The 16,789-nt window shown below is 38.4% G+C and overlaps 1 protein-coding gene across 1 annotated transcript in view; it reads right to left on the bottom strand.

Moving 5' to 3' along the window:
• LOC142860950 (DNA excision repair protein ERCC-6) overlaps positions 1–16,789 on the bottom strand; it is an 89,161-nt gene that overhangs the window by 49,372 nt on the left and 23,000 nt on the right. Inside the window, exons 6-7 of the mRNA XM_076010304.1 lie at positions 5,721–5,849; positions 1,309–1,467 (exon numbers count right to left, since the gene is read on the bottom strand). Coding sequence (XP_075866419.1) covers positions 1,309–1,467; positions 5,721–5,849 — 288 coding nt within the window. The remainder of the gene's footprint in view (positions 1–1,308; positions 1,468–5,720; positions 5,850–16,789) is intronic.

Raw genomic sequence — 16,789 nt, 5'->3', positions numbered from 1 at the left:
AAGTACAACTGGTATTATAAAATATTCTAAAACTTCAAACACTTCTCACAAGAAGTGCTGGTCTGCTAAATGAATGAAAGAGAAAGAAATAAAAACAAAGCGCTAAACTCTGAAGAATAAAAAAAGTTCTTGACTCAATAATTCACAGTTCATATTTGGCTCTCTACTGAACATTTCTCTGCCAATGAAATGGAGTATAGGCAGTAACTTTCTGTAGTTGCTGACTTCAGGCACACTGACACTATTTTATTTATTATTTATTTATTATTTTATTTTTTTATATCGACACTATTTTCAAGGCATCTCCAAATCTTATGTAGTGAGTGCCTGAAGTTTCCAGGACCTAACCATCCAGTAAATATCTTGTTCTTATTCATTAGATAAACCTACTGAAACACAAGGAGTTCTTAGATTATCTGGGTTCAAGATTAAATATCCTGCACAACTTACTTAGCAATATTTCTACCAATACTGATTTCTACAATCAATTTGTAGTTTAAATATGGAAAAGCTCAGTATTTTATTTCAAGATAAAGTATTTCTGTCCTCCCATACCAAACAGATTAATCCTTTTGGGGGGAATATTAGAACCATAATAGTTTAAATTTCTATAGAGAACAAAGATTAAAATCTAAATGATAGTTTTCTATCATTTTAGACAGTCATTTAGGTTTTGGCCTTAGAATTTATATAAAATTCATTGACTGGAGTGGAGAAGAAAGCACAGCAAGCAGACAAGTAACTTCATTCAAAAACACAAAGAGAGAGTTAGCTGTCTATAAATGCTCTCATGCACAATGATTATAATGGAAATTAGGGAGAATGTCTTCTTCAAAGCTCCAACTTTCCCCATGGATAGACTTTGTATTTACTGTAATGCTTACCTGGTCTCCTGCCAGAACAAATATTTTAATGTGAAATTTAATAAATGGAACTAAAGGTATTATGTCTAATTTAAAATTCTATATTGTGTAAACTATTGATATTAACATAATTGAGTTTGTAAACAATCCATTTGTAGAAGCTAACCTTAGACATCGTATTGACCCAAAATATCTAGTGGGGCTCATCTGCAAAATGAAGCATCAATGCCTGGAATTCATTAAAAGTGTTACATGTTTAATTTCTCCTGCCCTACAGCTCCATTGTCTCGTAAAATTTTTCCTTTGATGTCCCCCACTAAAAGAATTAAAGGAATATTGTAATTGAAATGTCATCAATAATTCACAAGACCCTCCTCCACAGCAATACATCTGATGAAATATTAATTGAGCTCCACAGACTGACAGTCTGCAGAGGAGCACTTGCCTGTAATTTGAACCACGAGTCCTGATCTTGCTGTAGCTCAGACCTGCCAAGAAGGCAATTATCTGGATGGTCTTGCCCAATCCCATTTCGTCTCCCAGAATTCCTCCTGCCTGCTGGCAGTGCAATTCCCACAGCCACCTAACACCTGTCTGCTGGTACCTACGACAACAAACACCAACAAGAAAAGAGAAAATGGCAAATGGTGGATAATACAGATCGTAACAGAAAGTACTCATGAATTAATCATTTGGCTAGGTTCTAGTACCAATCAGAGAAACACGCCGGATGTGTGTTTTACACGAGTATTATATTTATAAGGTCATACATTTTTGATCACCTAGGAATAAAATCACAAATTTTTCTTTACAGAATGTTAACACATTTCTAATTAAACTGATAGATGGGATAATTAGGGACTATCTCATTTCTTTTTCAACATTAGAAATAGCTTGGTAAACAAGCATAAACTTATTATCTTTTATTCACTCTCTTTCTGGGAAAAAAAATCCTAAATATTTTTTGTATATAAAATTCCATTAATTTTTCCACAAAAGAGGCATTAACATTTATTTTTTCAATCTCAACTGCATCAAAAAAGCAGGAAGGAGACCACCACAATTTACAACTTATACTATTGAAAAGTCACTTCGTAATCATATTATCTTTTTATAGAAAAAATTAGATTACATTTTAAAGCCATAAACAAATCTAAATAATAGGGCTGCTCTCAAAATCAGTATGTAACAGATGATTCTGTCATATTACTAGCATGCAAAAAAGAACAGTTTAAAGACTCAACAATACAAAAGGTCTTTTCAAATTTGAAAGCAGAAATTATTCAGGGATTTTATCATCGGTACAAAAAGACCTGAGCTATTAAGATTTTAAATAAAGAATACAGGTCAAAGAGGAAGAACATATCCCCTCCCTTCCCAACAAAAGTAGGAATTGGTATTTTCTTTTCTCCATCAATGTCATGTTTAATCTGTAACCTAAAAATGAAGTTTAAAAAGGAATAATGCAAAAAAACATTTCTAGGAGGAATGGTGTGAGGATTACATGCCAAGTTAAAAAATCTAAAGCAAAAACCACCAATGAAAGCCGAAGGATTTCTTTTATATTTTCCAAAAAGAATACCAAGGCTGAATTACCTTGTTACTTCACCTTTAACTCACCTTTAAAAAGGTGATTTTGTTGTTGTTTTGCTGCCCAAACATTTACTATTTGGTACATGGCATGTCTATCTAAAATCTCATTTTGGACTTCAGTTCTTGCTGAACTGGTTTTAATTTCCTCTCCATAAATACATCCTAATTAACTTTCCCCCAGTCTTTTGCAAAGCAAGTCTAAAAGTTAGACTCTAGCCATTGCCATTATTACCTATCATATAATCTCAGCTTTTGAAAAAGACATACTCCCAAAAGCTCTGCAAAAAAACTAATGTGTAATCAGTTTCTAGAATCACTAAATTCTGGTCAATTAACCTCCTTTTACTGAGGTACAGAACGACTATGGGACCACTTCCTTCCAGGCAGGGACCAAAAATCTCCCAGTGACCATGTTGGCGTTTTACCACTACATCACACCGCCCACTTCCACCATGCATCCAACAACTTTCTTTGTTTGGGGCCCATCCACTTAATTAAAGTGAGAAGAATCTGGAAAAGAGCAATTGAGAAATTATGAAAGGAATGGTAACCATTATGGTATCTCCCAGGAGTTTGGGGGGGAATTGGGACATCTGGATTCCATGAGACCCAGGAGAGGCAGTAACAGTATTCTGGGAGTTTCCTCGTCTACAAATCTAATCTCCACTGACTTCAAACAGCACATGATCTTGTGTTCACAAGAAGATGATTACCACTAAAAAAATGACTTAAGGAAAAACATTTACTAAGCAGCCCTGTAAGTCACATCTCTACATGGAAATCCCCAAAACTAGGGACAGTGTACAAAGATGGCAAACAGGGGCTCTTTCTTTCCACCCACAATACATGAAGGCCGTCAGATGGCAGTCAAAGGAAATTCGCTTGCACACTCAAAAGCACCAGCCACACCGCTGACAGGTTTGACTGACGAGGAGCTGGACCTGACTCTGGTTCCAGCAGTGCCACTGACCGACTCTGACCTTCCTAGTAATAAACACTGTAAACAATTACAGGGTTTAAATGAAAACATGTTATAGAATCTAGTTTTCAAAACCTTTGAAAAGCATATAAAAATTACTCCTTAGGAAAAGTTAAAGATTTGTCTAAACTATTATACAACAATAAGGAAATTATTATATCCTGTTATCCCCAGGAGACTGAAGCATCACAACGTGACCACGGATAACTGGTGTACCTTGGCATTGTCACACTAACCCAAGACTGTACTTACTAGCGTGGCTGAAAGTAACGTCAAAAGAATGAAGTTTGTCATTTGACTGCTAAATTATACAGACCAATGCATTTGCTGGGCAAACTTTCAAAACCAATTTAAAAGTTAAACATTATCTTGTAGAAAATAGCACTTAAATGGCTAATTGTACCTTCTAACTCCCTTGTGTACAACTACATACCCTGTTAATTCAATTCCACAGAGTGCAGTAAATACAGTAAAAAATAAAGAAAAATATCTCTACAGTTTAAAATTAAATCAGCCTGAAAGTTGCCCTCAAAAAAAAAAAAATAAAAAAAATAAAAAAATAAAATTAAATTGGCTGGCTAAAACTTGATCATAAAAGAAAAATGGAGACTCTATCAATCCAATTAATTTTTTTCATACATCTGAAGGAACAGAAGTTTTAGGACATCTATAAAATATTTAAAATCCTGGTTATTACAGAGATAAAAACAAAATACTTTCCAGGAATATGCAATTAATTTAAAATACATGTATTTACATTAACTAGTATAGAGTTAATTATCCGAATCCTATACACTCTTAGTAAGCAAAATTTGGTTCCATTAACTGTGAAATTTCTTTGCTAGAAAATCTGACATTTATACATAAATGCACACTTGACCCTTGAGGATGTTTGCCATATCACTTCCTACACATGCAGAAGTACTTGCCTTTGTCAAATCAATTTAATCTATAATTGGGTATTCCTTTTGCTAGTTCAACACTGATACTATTTGGCCTGTTCTTTAATAAGCAATCACTTTAAAGAAAATGAAACGAGTTGCCAATAAATGTTGTCTTTATTTACCTTGCCCTAGTTAATTTTCATTTGGGAGAAGCAATAAACAAAGTAGCCACCTCTCTGGGCTATTTTCTCTGCAAAAATCACTAGAAATTCAGCTTTTACCTTCTGCATAGTTATTGTTCCTCTCTCCAGTTGTGGCAACCCAGCCATGTCACTGCACACCTTTAGGGTATGGCTTCCTGTATGTTTAAGAGGTTAAAATAACTACTCTTCACCCCCCTAACCTCCCCAGAGACAGAAAAATTAAAACTATAAAATTTAATACAAGCTCTTTGAGAGGAAATATAAAGAGCACGCTGTTTGTAAGTAGACTTCCTGCACAAGTTTAGGGACATGGCTGACAGCTGAATCTACCAAGGAGATTAAACTTAATCATCTCAAAGAAAGAAGTCTGCATCCTGCTCCCAACTATAAATTGATGATACAAAAGAGTCAGAAAGAAGCTATTTAATGGTTTAACTTCCTACATGCATCTAAGAAGCCTTCCTAAAGCATCTTGTTAAGTAAATCCCTGGAGTGATAAGACTGAAAACGCTCCTCAGTATTTCCATTCATCACAGGAGACTGGCCAGCCCTTCCAGACCATGAGCGTGCATCTGTCTACCAGGCAGCATCCGGTCTACTGTAACACTTGGCCACTTTACATATGAAACGTAGGCAGCTTCAAATAGCAACTTAATCCTCAAGGTGTTGTCTGTATCTTCTCTTTTGACATCAGAACGACATCTACATAAAATATTTAGAAGCACATTTGGTCGGCTTGAAAGTATTATACCCTCAGGTACAATATAAGACACTCAGAAAATAATCTCAAGTTTTTTACTTCCATATTGAAGTAAAGAAAAAAAAAACCCTCCCCAATATTGATTTTAATATATGAAATTAATCTGATACAAGTTTGGCACCTTAAAATCACTAAGAACAAAAAATAATTCAACATAGATGGCTTTTAAATGTGTTGCTTTCAGTCTGTTGAAACAGGTCCATACAGATTTATCAGTTCACAAACATACCCAATGCACACTTTAGTCAATTTATTATCATCTAATTTTAATGAACAGCATGTGGCTAAAATTTCATTTGACAGTATCTGTTTTTGCAATAAATTGCTGCAAGTACCTTAAGGACCTACAGGTAACTACTGTGTAATTCCTAAAATATTAATTTGCACATAATGGCTCGATGACAAATAAATATAAAGAACTGATCACATGGCACGTACTTAAAAAGCTTTTTGAACAGAAAACCCGGCACTTTAAAACCTTCGTCGAACTCGGCATCGCTTTCCTCAGAATCGTCTTCTAGTTTCAGGCGCTTCTCCTTGTCCTGCAGTCTCAGTTTATTCCATCTCCTACAATGAAAATAAAAATCATATTTCTATTATTTTGGTTACAAGATGGATTAAAATAGATAATTCCAGATCATGCACAGGAAAGAAGAGGCAAATTAGAATGGTCTCTCAGGTTTCTGCTGCCATCATTATCCGAAACACTAATATTCAAAAAAGAAAAACAGTTCTCTTTGCCTGCCTTCCCAATTCATTTCTTATTTGAATTATTATAGCTGCTCTAGAAATATTTCTGTAAGGTCTCATTTCATTACCAAAACTACTTGCTCCTCTTCTGGCATACCCTACGGGAGAAATTTCTCTGCTAGTTCCTAAGATACATAAACTTAGTTCTACAAAAGATTCAGGAAAAATTTCAACATAATTAACATATCTCCAAAACCATATGGTGTAATAAAAATAGATTGTATTTACTATTACTATTTCTGTGCTCAAGATATGATAGCCATAGCATAAAACAGCATAGTACCTGTGGACATAAAGCAACTTTTTGGTCAAAACCACTGTATCGGATTCACATTACTGATTACCCCACTAGCGGAGACATCAACAATATATAAGTACTGATAGTTATACCACTCAGAAAAAAAATGTGTTCACTGAATAAAGTCTAAGTTATGAATTTAGTGATATGATGCTTTTCAGATATAAAATGAGCATTTATATTTCAGAAGGGCATCACTCTGTATGTTTAACAGAAGAAATATTGGTCATATAAAGATCTGAAAGTCTTAGCAACATACCAAGGTTGCGGGGAGGATGCAGCCATTTAACCATAATGTATTCATACAACTGCATAACTATAATGGACCCTAGTGTCATAAGTTAAAAAAAAATACTAAGGACACTAGTCTCAAATTCTATTCACTTTGAAAATAAATGGATGACTTTTTCAGCATGTGTACAACTGACACTCTGAATTTCACGAAATGGTGGAAATCAAAGGAGACAATAATACAGATAAATGCCTTCAAACCAAAAGGCTCATAGCAAGGGAATGAGAGCAGCAACATAGAGAAAAAGGCATTCATCTGTCACTGACCATGCAAGAATAACAGAGACTGTCTGAGGGAAAGCAAGAGAGAAAACGAAAGGATAATACTGCACACCCTGCCTGGTTAGAGGCATGGTATATTTTTTAGTATCCACTAAGAAACCAGCAGAGGCCAATGCAAGAGTGACAGGCAAGCCCCTCCAGGTAGCTGCAGGTGGACCTTAAAGCACATCCTCTGATAAATTCTTGCCTTGCCAAAAATTTCAACTCTTCAAAGTAACAAAAGGGTAGCTGAAATTTACTTGTGATAAATAAGAAAGCACTAGCTGGTGATTTGCAACTGCAGGATAGTAAGAGAACCTATAAATAAGATCAATGAAGCACTGTTGGTAATTTCCAAAGAACAACAAACAGAAGAGGCAGTATATGGCCAAGTCTAAGGAAATGGATATCATCTAACCATAAGGTTTATGATACTCTTTTTATATAAAAATTTAATGTCCTTTTTTGTGCTTAACTTCTTAAGGCAATCTCTTTTTCTATTAATATTTTTCTCCCTTAAAAATTATCTCCACACAATTGACCAAATGAAGTATCTCTAGGTGGCTATAACAGCCTTCTGAGTTTCATGTTATTTACAAGTTCTGTTAAGCGCAGTGGTATACAGCAATGGCAATTTTGCCCCCACACCCTCACTCCAAGATAACTTGACAATACCTGGAGACATTCTTGGTTGTTACAACTGAGACTGAATCTGGGGACAAACTACCACTAGCATCTTGCAGGTGGAGTCCAGGGATGCTGCCAAATATCCTACAACACACAGGGTGGCCTCTTTCCCCCCAGTAAAAAGCTATCTAGTCTCCAATGTCAATAGCGCTGAAGCTGAGAAACCCTGGGTATCCCTTATAATCGGAACTCAGAAACTGAAAAGATGCATAGACATCTTCCTGATGCACATATCTGAACTCCTGCTATTCACTCTGAAACTTAGCAATCAAATAGTTTCAGATAACATATTCCTTAGCATCCAAGCTCTTACCCTCTGAACTAAAACCAAACATCTGCATAAGAAAGGACACTTGAATTTAGCAAATTTGTGGATAATGTGAAACTTGGAAGAATCATGAAAACTATCACAGCCACTTGAAAACACTTCATTTTTGCAATTTCTCAAAGAAGAAAAATAAAAACACCAGAAAATACGGGCTTTAAAAGTTTGGCACAATAAGATCATTAAATATTTTATATACAGCAGTATCAGATATTAAACTTCATAGATAAACAATGGCTATTTCCTTAGGCTTCACCAGTAAATTTTTGTGGCTGTTAAATTTCCCACCACATCAAACTGCATAGCTAGAGTTTCAGGTTCCTCCTCCTCCCTCCCTTCTAAAATACACAGGCACTGTGTCACCACAGAACTCAGCACCTAGGAAACCACACAAGCCACTACAGAAATGATTGCATTCCAGTGCCTTCCGCTTCATAAAGAAAGATGAAAAGGGCCAAACATTTATTGTTTGGCTAACGGATGACTAAAGGTGGTGGGGAAAAATCATTATTGCTACAAGTATTTGTATCACTGTGAAGACAAATTGCCCCATACACATAATAAAGACAGAAAACACCAAGGTTATAAAACCACATGCACATGTGGCTCTAAGAGATTCTTCTGTTACATAAGCAATATTTCCTCCTGTGGCTTGCAGCCAAAAGACCTGACCATCTGAAAGGGCCATGGAAGCAGCACAGCATAAAGGTGCTGGTCTACAAGAAGTACTGGAGGGCACAGCACAATGGGATGGAGAGGTGAGTTTATCTGCACACAGAAAGAAACATGCCCCCCCCCATCCTAGATGCTGCCAAGAGACTCAAAGGTGCTCTCTTCAGTATGTTTAACCAGCCTGTCCCATAGTCTGGCAGGCTGTGCAGTCTGTCTGGCCAACAGATGCAAAGGGGGCTTCTGTGCTATGAACACACTGGGTTTGACACAGAGAGAAGCAGGCCTCTCACAAGTCTGGACTCAGACTGCTAGAGTCGAATCCTAGTGCCATTTATTCGCTCTTTAACCCTCAACAAGTAGCTTAACTTCATCAGCAGCTAAGTTCCCTCCACTGGGAGACTGCAGGAACAACAGCACCTACTTCACTGGGTTTGGGGAAGGATTAAATGAGGTGTCCCATGTAAAGTACTTAGCAAAGAGACTAGAATATACAAAATGCTTAATGAATATAGTATTATAATCATATACACTTACTGAAATCCTGACAACCACCCTACAGCAGGTACTACTACTATGTTCACTAAAGAGGAGGAAGCTAGATATAGATAAATAGATAGATATGTGGCCCAATATGATCAGCATGTGATAATGTAATGCACCACAAATGTTTAACAGAAATACATGAACATTTATTTTTGAACAAAAACCGTGACAGTTTATCAAATGGATGCTCAATAAATTATTATGAATGGTATGATAAACATATGGGTAAAGCCATCTGGCCTTCAGAAGGTACCTGCAAGAATATCCCAATTTAAAAGTTCTGTCATGAATTTGTAAACTGTCAACAGTATGGCGATCTTTTATAGTATAGTAACAAAAATAGATACAGATGACAATATTGGTTGGAAGTGAGTCAAAGTTAAGATTCAGGCCCAAGTGAGCTGAAATCTTAAGAATTAGAAATGGCCCCCAAATTTAAATTCAGTTATCTCCATAAATAGGCCAGTTAACTAAGAAAAAGCAGAAGGAGGCATTAACTAGTCCAACATTTACCTTTTTAGAAAAGAAATAACTTTCTCATGTTCTCTATTCTCTCATTTTAAAAAATCCACACATGTAAAAGTCACAGCTGCAGCCACATAAAACAAAGTGGGCATGGTGTTCACTGGCCAAGTTTCCAACCCCTCACACGACTGCCAGCTTCAGCCTGCCATTGACTCCACTGGCAGCCACTTACAAGAGAAGCCAGGAACAAACATAAACCTACAATTCCAGCTGGATGCAGGCAGAGAAAACATTCCCAGCTTCCCTACATTCATGCCGGAATGAGAACCTGGCCCAGGCTGTGGGCCTGCGGCTGATATTGCAATGATTTCTCTATCAGAAGCAAGTCGGACTCAGCATAACCAGTTGAACTACACCAGGAACGAAGCGTTCTCCAGCTATACCCTACTGGGGTGCCCTGTCAATAAGAGGAACCCTAAGAATACACCTGAGAACTAGCTGCCACCATTTAAAGTTAATTTATCTCAGAAGAATTTCCAGTATTCCCCGACGTTCAAACTACACAAGCAGAAAAACACAGCTATCCACCACTGTGCCATACCAGCATGTGGCCTCATCTCTGTGCACCTGCATGTCCTGCACTGCCCCCAAGCTCCCTCCTCAACACACACATCCACACACTCAGGAGACCCTTCAGGGGTTCACTCAAAGAGCACCCCCACTCAGGGAAACCTTTGCTGGCCAACCGGGCTCAGGCAGCCTGTCTTTCACGGGCACTCCCAACCCCGCGACATCTTGGCACGCGTTCCCAGGATAGCGCCCATCAAGCGAACGCCCTCCTCATGACAGACACTCAGTAAGTGTGGAGTGAGATTGATCGAAATTCAGAATTGGTCTAGAGATAAGGAAGACACAGAGATAGAGAAGTGTGACTTGAAAATGGTCAAAGTGGGTCATCCAGAAATGAGTTCTAGAAACATTCTGATTTATCTCATTTAGACCTACCTTCTGCTGCATTTTCTAATACTTCTACCTGTATGACTTTAAGGCATTACTCCTAGTTCTATCCACTAGATAAACCTTAACCAGGTCCACTGCAAAGAATGGCCCACAGCAGTGTACAAGTGCAACATCAGAGAAATTCTTAATTTAGAATCTTAGAAAAAAGACAAGAGGGGGGGAAGCTCATTATTTTGAATAATTAAAAATAAGCAAAATAAAAGTTGTGTTAGTTTTTTTCAAGTCTGAGCTCCATTTTGGGGGTTCATAGTGAGTCCACTTTGTGAACAGGTGTTCTCGCACACCAGCTGAAGGGAAGAATCAGGAACCCTGGGTTTGGCCACGGCTTCCCCAGGACCAGGTAGGACAGGGTAGGCAAAAGATCCAAGTTCTTATGAAAGAATTCTTCTTATGACAGGGGAAAAAAGGAGTTTAAATAGCCCTAAACTATATTTACATTACTAGGAAGAAAATAATTTTTTCGATGTTCCCTCTTCATTTTTTTTTTCTTTAATCGATACATGTAACAGTCACTGCTGCAACCAAATAAAATGAAGTGTGTTCTCACTGGGACATATACTAACTCCCAAAGCCCCTGTCAGGCTCTACCCCAGGAAGGGGCCACCATAGGAGAACCCAGCAATAAACACACATGTAAGATATCCACAGAGAAGTGAAAACTGGAGGTAGGCAGAAGAGACATTACAGCCCTTTAACGGTAACGGGAGGACCAAACTTTAGAAAACATTTAACATTGCTGAATTTGCCTCCTTGCCCACAAAATGGGCCAAATAATGGGTTCTTATGAGAACTAAATGAGATAATGTATGTACAACATGCTTTGTAAACTACATAAATATTAGATGCTATCTTAAAATTGTTGGCAGGAGATTAGGCAAAAAAAGTAAAATTGAGAAATTTTAGGTAATTGCAGATTAAATGTGAATAAAAAAATAACAAATAATGAAACACCTCTTCCAATCTTAAGCAGGCAGGCAATTCAGTTCCACCCCCAAGCACAGCAGACTGTCATGCTACCCCACACCACACCCGTCAGTCAAAATCAACAGGACAGGCCGAGCATGGTGGCTCACGCCTGTAATCCTAGCACTCTGGGAGCCTGAGGCGGGTGGATTGCTCAAGGTCAGGAGTTTGAAACCAGCCTGAGCAAGAGTGAGACCCTGTCTCTACTATAAATAGAAAGAAATTAATTGGCCAACTAATATATATAGAAAAATTAGCTGAGCATGGTGGTGCATGCCTGTAGGCCCAGCTACTCGGGAGGTTGAGGCAGAAGGATTGCTTGAGCCCAGGAGTTTGAGGTTGCTGTGAGCTAGGCTGATGCCATGGCACTCACTCTAGCCTGGGCAACAGAGTGAGACTCTGTCTCAAAAAAAAAAAAAATCGACAGGACAGGCCAGGCATAGTGGCTCACGTCTGTAATCCTAGCACTCTGGGAGGCCGAGGTGGGCAGATTGCTAAAGGTCAGGAGTTCGAAACCAGCCTGAGCGAGACCCCGTCTCTACTAAAAATAGAAAGAAATTAATTGACCAGCTAAAAATATATATACAAAAAAATTAGCCGGGCATGGTGGCCCATGCCTGTAGTCCCAGCTACTCGGGAGGCTGAGGGAGTAGGATCGCTTGAGCCCAGGAGATTGAGGTTGCTGTGAGCTAGGCTGATGCCACGGCACTCACTCTAGCCTGGGCAACAAAGTGAAACTCTGTCTCAAAAAGAAAAAAAAAAATCGACAGGACATCCTGGTCATGACATCCTACCATGCAGAGCAGCATGGGGTCTGGAAATCAGGCCATAAGAGAATATACTGAAGAGACACAAGACAAAGATCTGGCACTTCTGCCTGAAAACAGACCCATGAGGAACCACAGTGTAATCTTTTTTTTTTAATGTTTATTCTTTTTGAATTTTCTATTTTTCATGTTTTTAGTCACATTAAATGTCAGACAGTGTAATCTTGACCTATCTACCTAGAACCAAGGAGTAGGTTGTGAAGTCTGTCCCCTGGAAAGAGGTCTAGTGCCCCCTAGTGTGTTCAAAGGAAAAATAATTTTTCATTTATCCCCAAACTTGATAATGTACTTACAGTCATATAGACATTTTATCACTAAGTGGGCTTTAATCTTAACAAAAAATGTATGAAAGGTACAAAAAGTATAACATCAGCAAGACAGAGTTTACAATAGCTTATGATCTGGCTATGTATACTATAGGCTGAGTATCCCTTCCCTGAAATGCTTGGGACTAGAAGTGCTTCAGATTTCAGATTTTGGAATACTTGCATACACATAATGAAATATCTGGGGGATGAGACCAAGTCTAAAAACGAATTCATTTATATTTCATATACATCTTATACACATAGCTTTAAGGTAATTTTTTATAATACGTTTAGTAATTCGTACATGAAATAGTTTTGACTGCATTTTGACTGAGATCTGTCACATGAGGTCAAGGTGTGGAATTTTAACTTGTGGCATCATGTTGGTGTTCAAAAATTTTCAAATTTCAGAGCATTTCTGATTTTGGATTTTCAGATTAGGGATGGTCAACCTGCAATATCAATTGTTCAAATGCCTTTTATTTGAGAAAAGAGGTCATTTTTCTTATCTATCAATATTTACAAGCTCTTCTTCATGGTCCTCAAAGACCCTCTTTTCAAATATCTTACGGGCTTGACAAAATCTTTGTCGTAACTGTTTTAGTTAGTGGACACATAAATAACAAGAACAGCTAACATTTATTGAGTGCCTGATATATGTCAAATATCTTACGTGTATTATCTATTGTAATCCTACCACCCTTGAAGAAGGTACTGCTATGATCCCATTTCACAGATGAGAGACACGAGGTAAGGCTTTGGCATTTTGAACCATGGCCTGTGATGTCTAACCCCTATGCTATATATTGCCTCCTTAAGTAAACCTGGATAGCTCTGAACACGTTTTGTTTTGAAACTATACATACATACATATTTTTAAGTTGAGTCAGAAAACAGACATTAACAGCTGACAGTTACTGATGCTCACTGTGTGTTGGACACCATTTTAAGTATTTCATATTTATTGTTAATAATTCATTCAACCCTAACAACCCAATAAGAATAACAATTATTATTATTATTATTATTATTATTATTATTATTATTATTATTTTAACAGTTAAAAAGAGGCAGACAGAGAGAGATAAAGGAGGTTGCTTGAGATTGCCAATGAGTTACAAGGTGAAGATTCAAACTCAGATAATCAGCTCTCGGTCTATACTCTCATCTGTCCCAAAACACTGTCTCTCAAAAAGTATTTTTCAAACTTCCTAGAAACCCACCGCCCTTCCCTCAAAGTGCCAGCCAAAGGGTCAAAACTCAACTCTTTTTTTTTTTTTTTTTTTTTGAGACAGAGTCTTGCTTTGTCACCCAGGCTAGAGTGAGTGCCGTGGCGTCAGCCTAGCTCACAGCAACCTCAAACTCCTGGGCTCAAGCAATCCTCCTGCCTCAGCCTCCCGAGTAGCTGGGACTACAGGCGTGCGCCACCATGCCCGGCTAGTTTTTTCTATATGTATTAGTTGGCCAATTAATTTCTTTCTATTTATAGTAGAGACGGGGTCTCGCTCTTGCTCAGGCTGGTTTTGAACTCCTGACCTGGAGCAATCCGCCCGCCTCGGCCTCCCAGAGAGCTAGGATTACAGGCGTGAGCCACCATGCCCGGCCAAAACTCACCTCTTTAATTGCCACATAATGAAAACATTTATACAAGAGCAAACCAAATCCTAAAACTTCAAATTTTGTCTTAAAAAATGTTAGAGCTAAGGTTTTTAAAGAAGGGAAAGACTGCCTTCATTTCCGTACAATAACAATGCCTTCCTTACATCAATACTCACTTTCCACTAGATACCTGCAAACTTTTCCATGTAACAGTAAAATCAGCTTAGAAGTTCTTTTAACTATAGATAATCTGGGCTGAATAGTCACATAAGAAATATTTAATATCAGACAAATTGATGTACATAACTGCCTATACCAACCCTCAAAAGGGATAAAATAAACCTATTAATGGGAATTGTCAAATATTAGTCGCCTGAGATCATATATTAATAAAACGAAGATGCCCTCTCTAGAACTTCAAGGAAGTCACATGTAGTAGAGATGCTTAAAATTCAAAACTAACCTTACTGCTCTGTCTTTACATTTTTGTTGCAAGAGTCACTGAGCAAGAACAGTTTAAATCTGCATTGTCCGCAAGTGAAAAGCCACAAGCATATAGTTAAGTCATTCTTAATAGAGAGTGAAATTTCAACCCGGGATCATTCTCCACTTATGCAATATCCATGAAAGAAATTCTACAACAGAAGCACGAGTACAATTTGATTTTTAAAAATATATTCAGGCACCAAGCTGGGTATTTAATATTGTTTGCATTTCTGTAGTGCAATAGGTTTTCTATTTCAGACAGCTAAGGATCCCTTACAGATTAGTCTAATTTGCTAAATTGAGGTACTCAGTGTTTTACTTTTCTTATCTGCCTCTTTATGGTCTATCTGGCTGGACTTAATTGGCATGTATGAGTATATGAAATACTCTCAGTTAGGAGTGCAGATCTCACAGAGTGAATTAAGACTGATGCAGACAATTATGCACTTATACGTGGAGCTGAGAATGAAAGGTGTGTGCAGAGCAGGAAGCAGTATTAGTCTTCATTTGTGTCTCAGCTTTGTCATTTAAAAGAAGCCAATGTGCTCCCTAAGAAAACATCCTTAAGGAAGTAAAATTTTTTTTCAATTTAAAATACAGATTCCTAGAAGAAAAAAGGAACAAGAAGAACAACAACAATAATGTGGGCTTATTTCTAGAAAAAGAAATGAACTTCCAGAAAGAGAGAATAAGAACACTCTTCAAGGCCGGGCGCTGTGGCTCACGCCTGTAATCCTAGCTCTTGGGAGGCCGAGGCGGGCGGATTGCTCAAGGTCAGGAGTTCAAAACCAGCCTGAGCAAGAGCGAGACCCGTCTCTACTATAAATAGAAAGAAATCAATTGGCCAACTGATATATATATAAAAAATTAGCCGGGCATGGTGGCACATGCCTGTAGTCCCAGCTACCAGGGAGGCTGAGGCAGAAGGATCGCTCGAGCCCAGGAGTTTGAGGTTGCTGTGAGCTAGGCTGACGCCACGGCACTCACTCTAGCCTGGGCAACAAAGCGAGACTCTGTCTCAAAAAAAAAAAAAAAAAAAAGAACACTCTTCAAATTATGACATTCAAGTTTCTGGCTCAAATCTAGATTAAACTTTTACTAAATTTGGATTTTCAGAGTTTTTTGCGGGGCAGGGGGGGTGCTTAAAAATAAGAACAAGCTTGGTTGTTAATGTAAAGCTTCAAAAAAAAAAAAATAAGTACAAGCAAATCAAGCTCCACAATTTAAGTCAGTCTGCTTAAGCATGGCGTTCAATTGCTGAATGCAATAGAAGGAGAGACAGAACAATCCCAATGCAAACAGGCTTTGGGCAAAAGGAAGAGAAACAGGCTCAAGGAAGACAATAACATGGAGACAGAGAGGCTGGGACAGCAGTGGTTCTGGGGACAAGGCCCTTAGCAGCATTACAGGCTAGGAATATGCTCCCCAGGTGGCATGGAGTCGGTCTCAGTCAATGAGGGGAGAAACCAGTCACCAAGGCAATGCTTGTGTGAGTCCACTACAGCAAAACGAGCTGCCAGCTCATTCCCATGAGTCCCAAACCACCTTCAGACTCTTCCACGACTTCTGACCTCAACTCTCTGGGCTCAAGGGCCTCTCTCTTAGCAGGTGTGAGGATTAAACCAATTAGTCCATATAAGGTGACGCATCAGCCATGTGGTAGCTGTCCTTGTGTGTACACACTCCCTGTGTCCCCCATCTGCTAACACTCTTGCTCAGGCCATGGAGGCCTCCGACTTTCCAAACCCACAAGACTTTCTGCAACATTTATCCTACCTGGCTAGATCCCTCTCAGCATCTGAAATGCCAGCAGCCTGCCCCTTCTCAGAACTGTGCATGTGTACAACCAGCCCCTGGTACAGAAGCCCAGTGCTCAAGGGGGAAGACAAGGAAGAATGTTATTTTCCCAGATGATTAAGCCTTACAGACTATTAAAAGATATTTTGTAAGATAATAAAAGGAGTCTTTTTTTTGAGACAGAGTCTCACTCTGTTGCCTGGGAGAGAGTGCCA

Source organism: Microcebus murinus, chromosome 14 (genome assembly GCF_040939455.1).
Source record: "Microcebus murinus isolate Inina chromosome 14, M.murinus_Inina_mat1.0, whole genome shotgun sequence".
Classification (NCBI taxonomy): domain Eukaryota; kingdom Metazoa; phylum Chordata; class Mammalia; order Primates; family Cheirogaleidae; genus Microcebus; species Microcebus murinus.
This window is presented reverse-complemented; position numbering and strand designations above follow the sequence as displayed.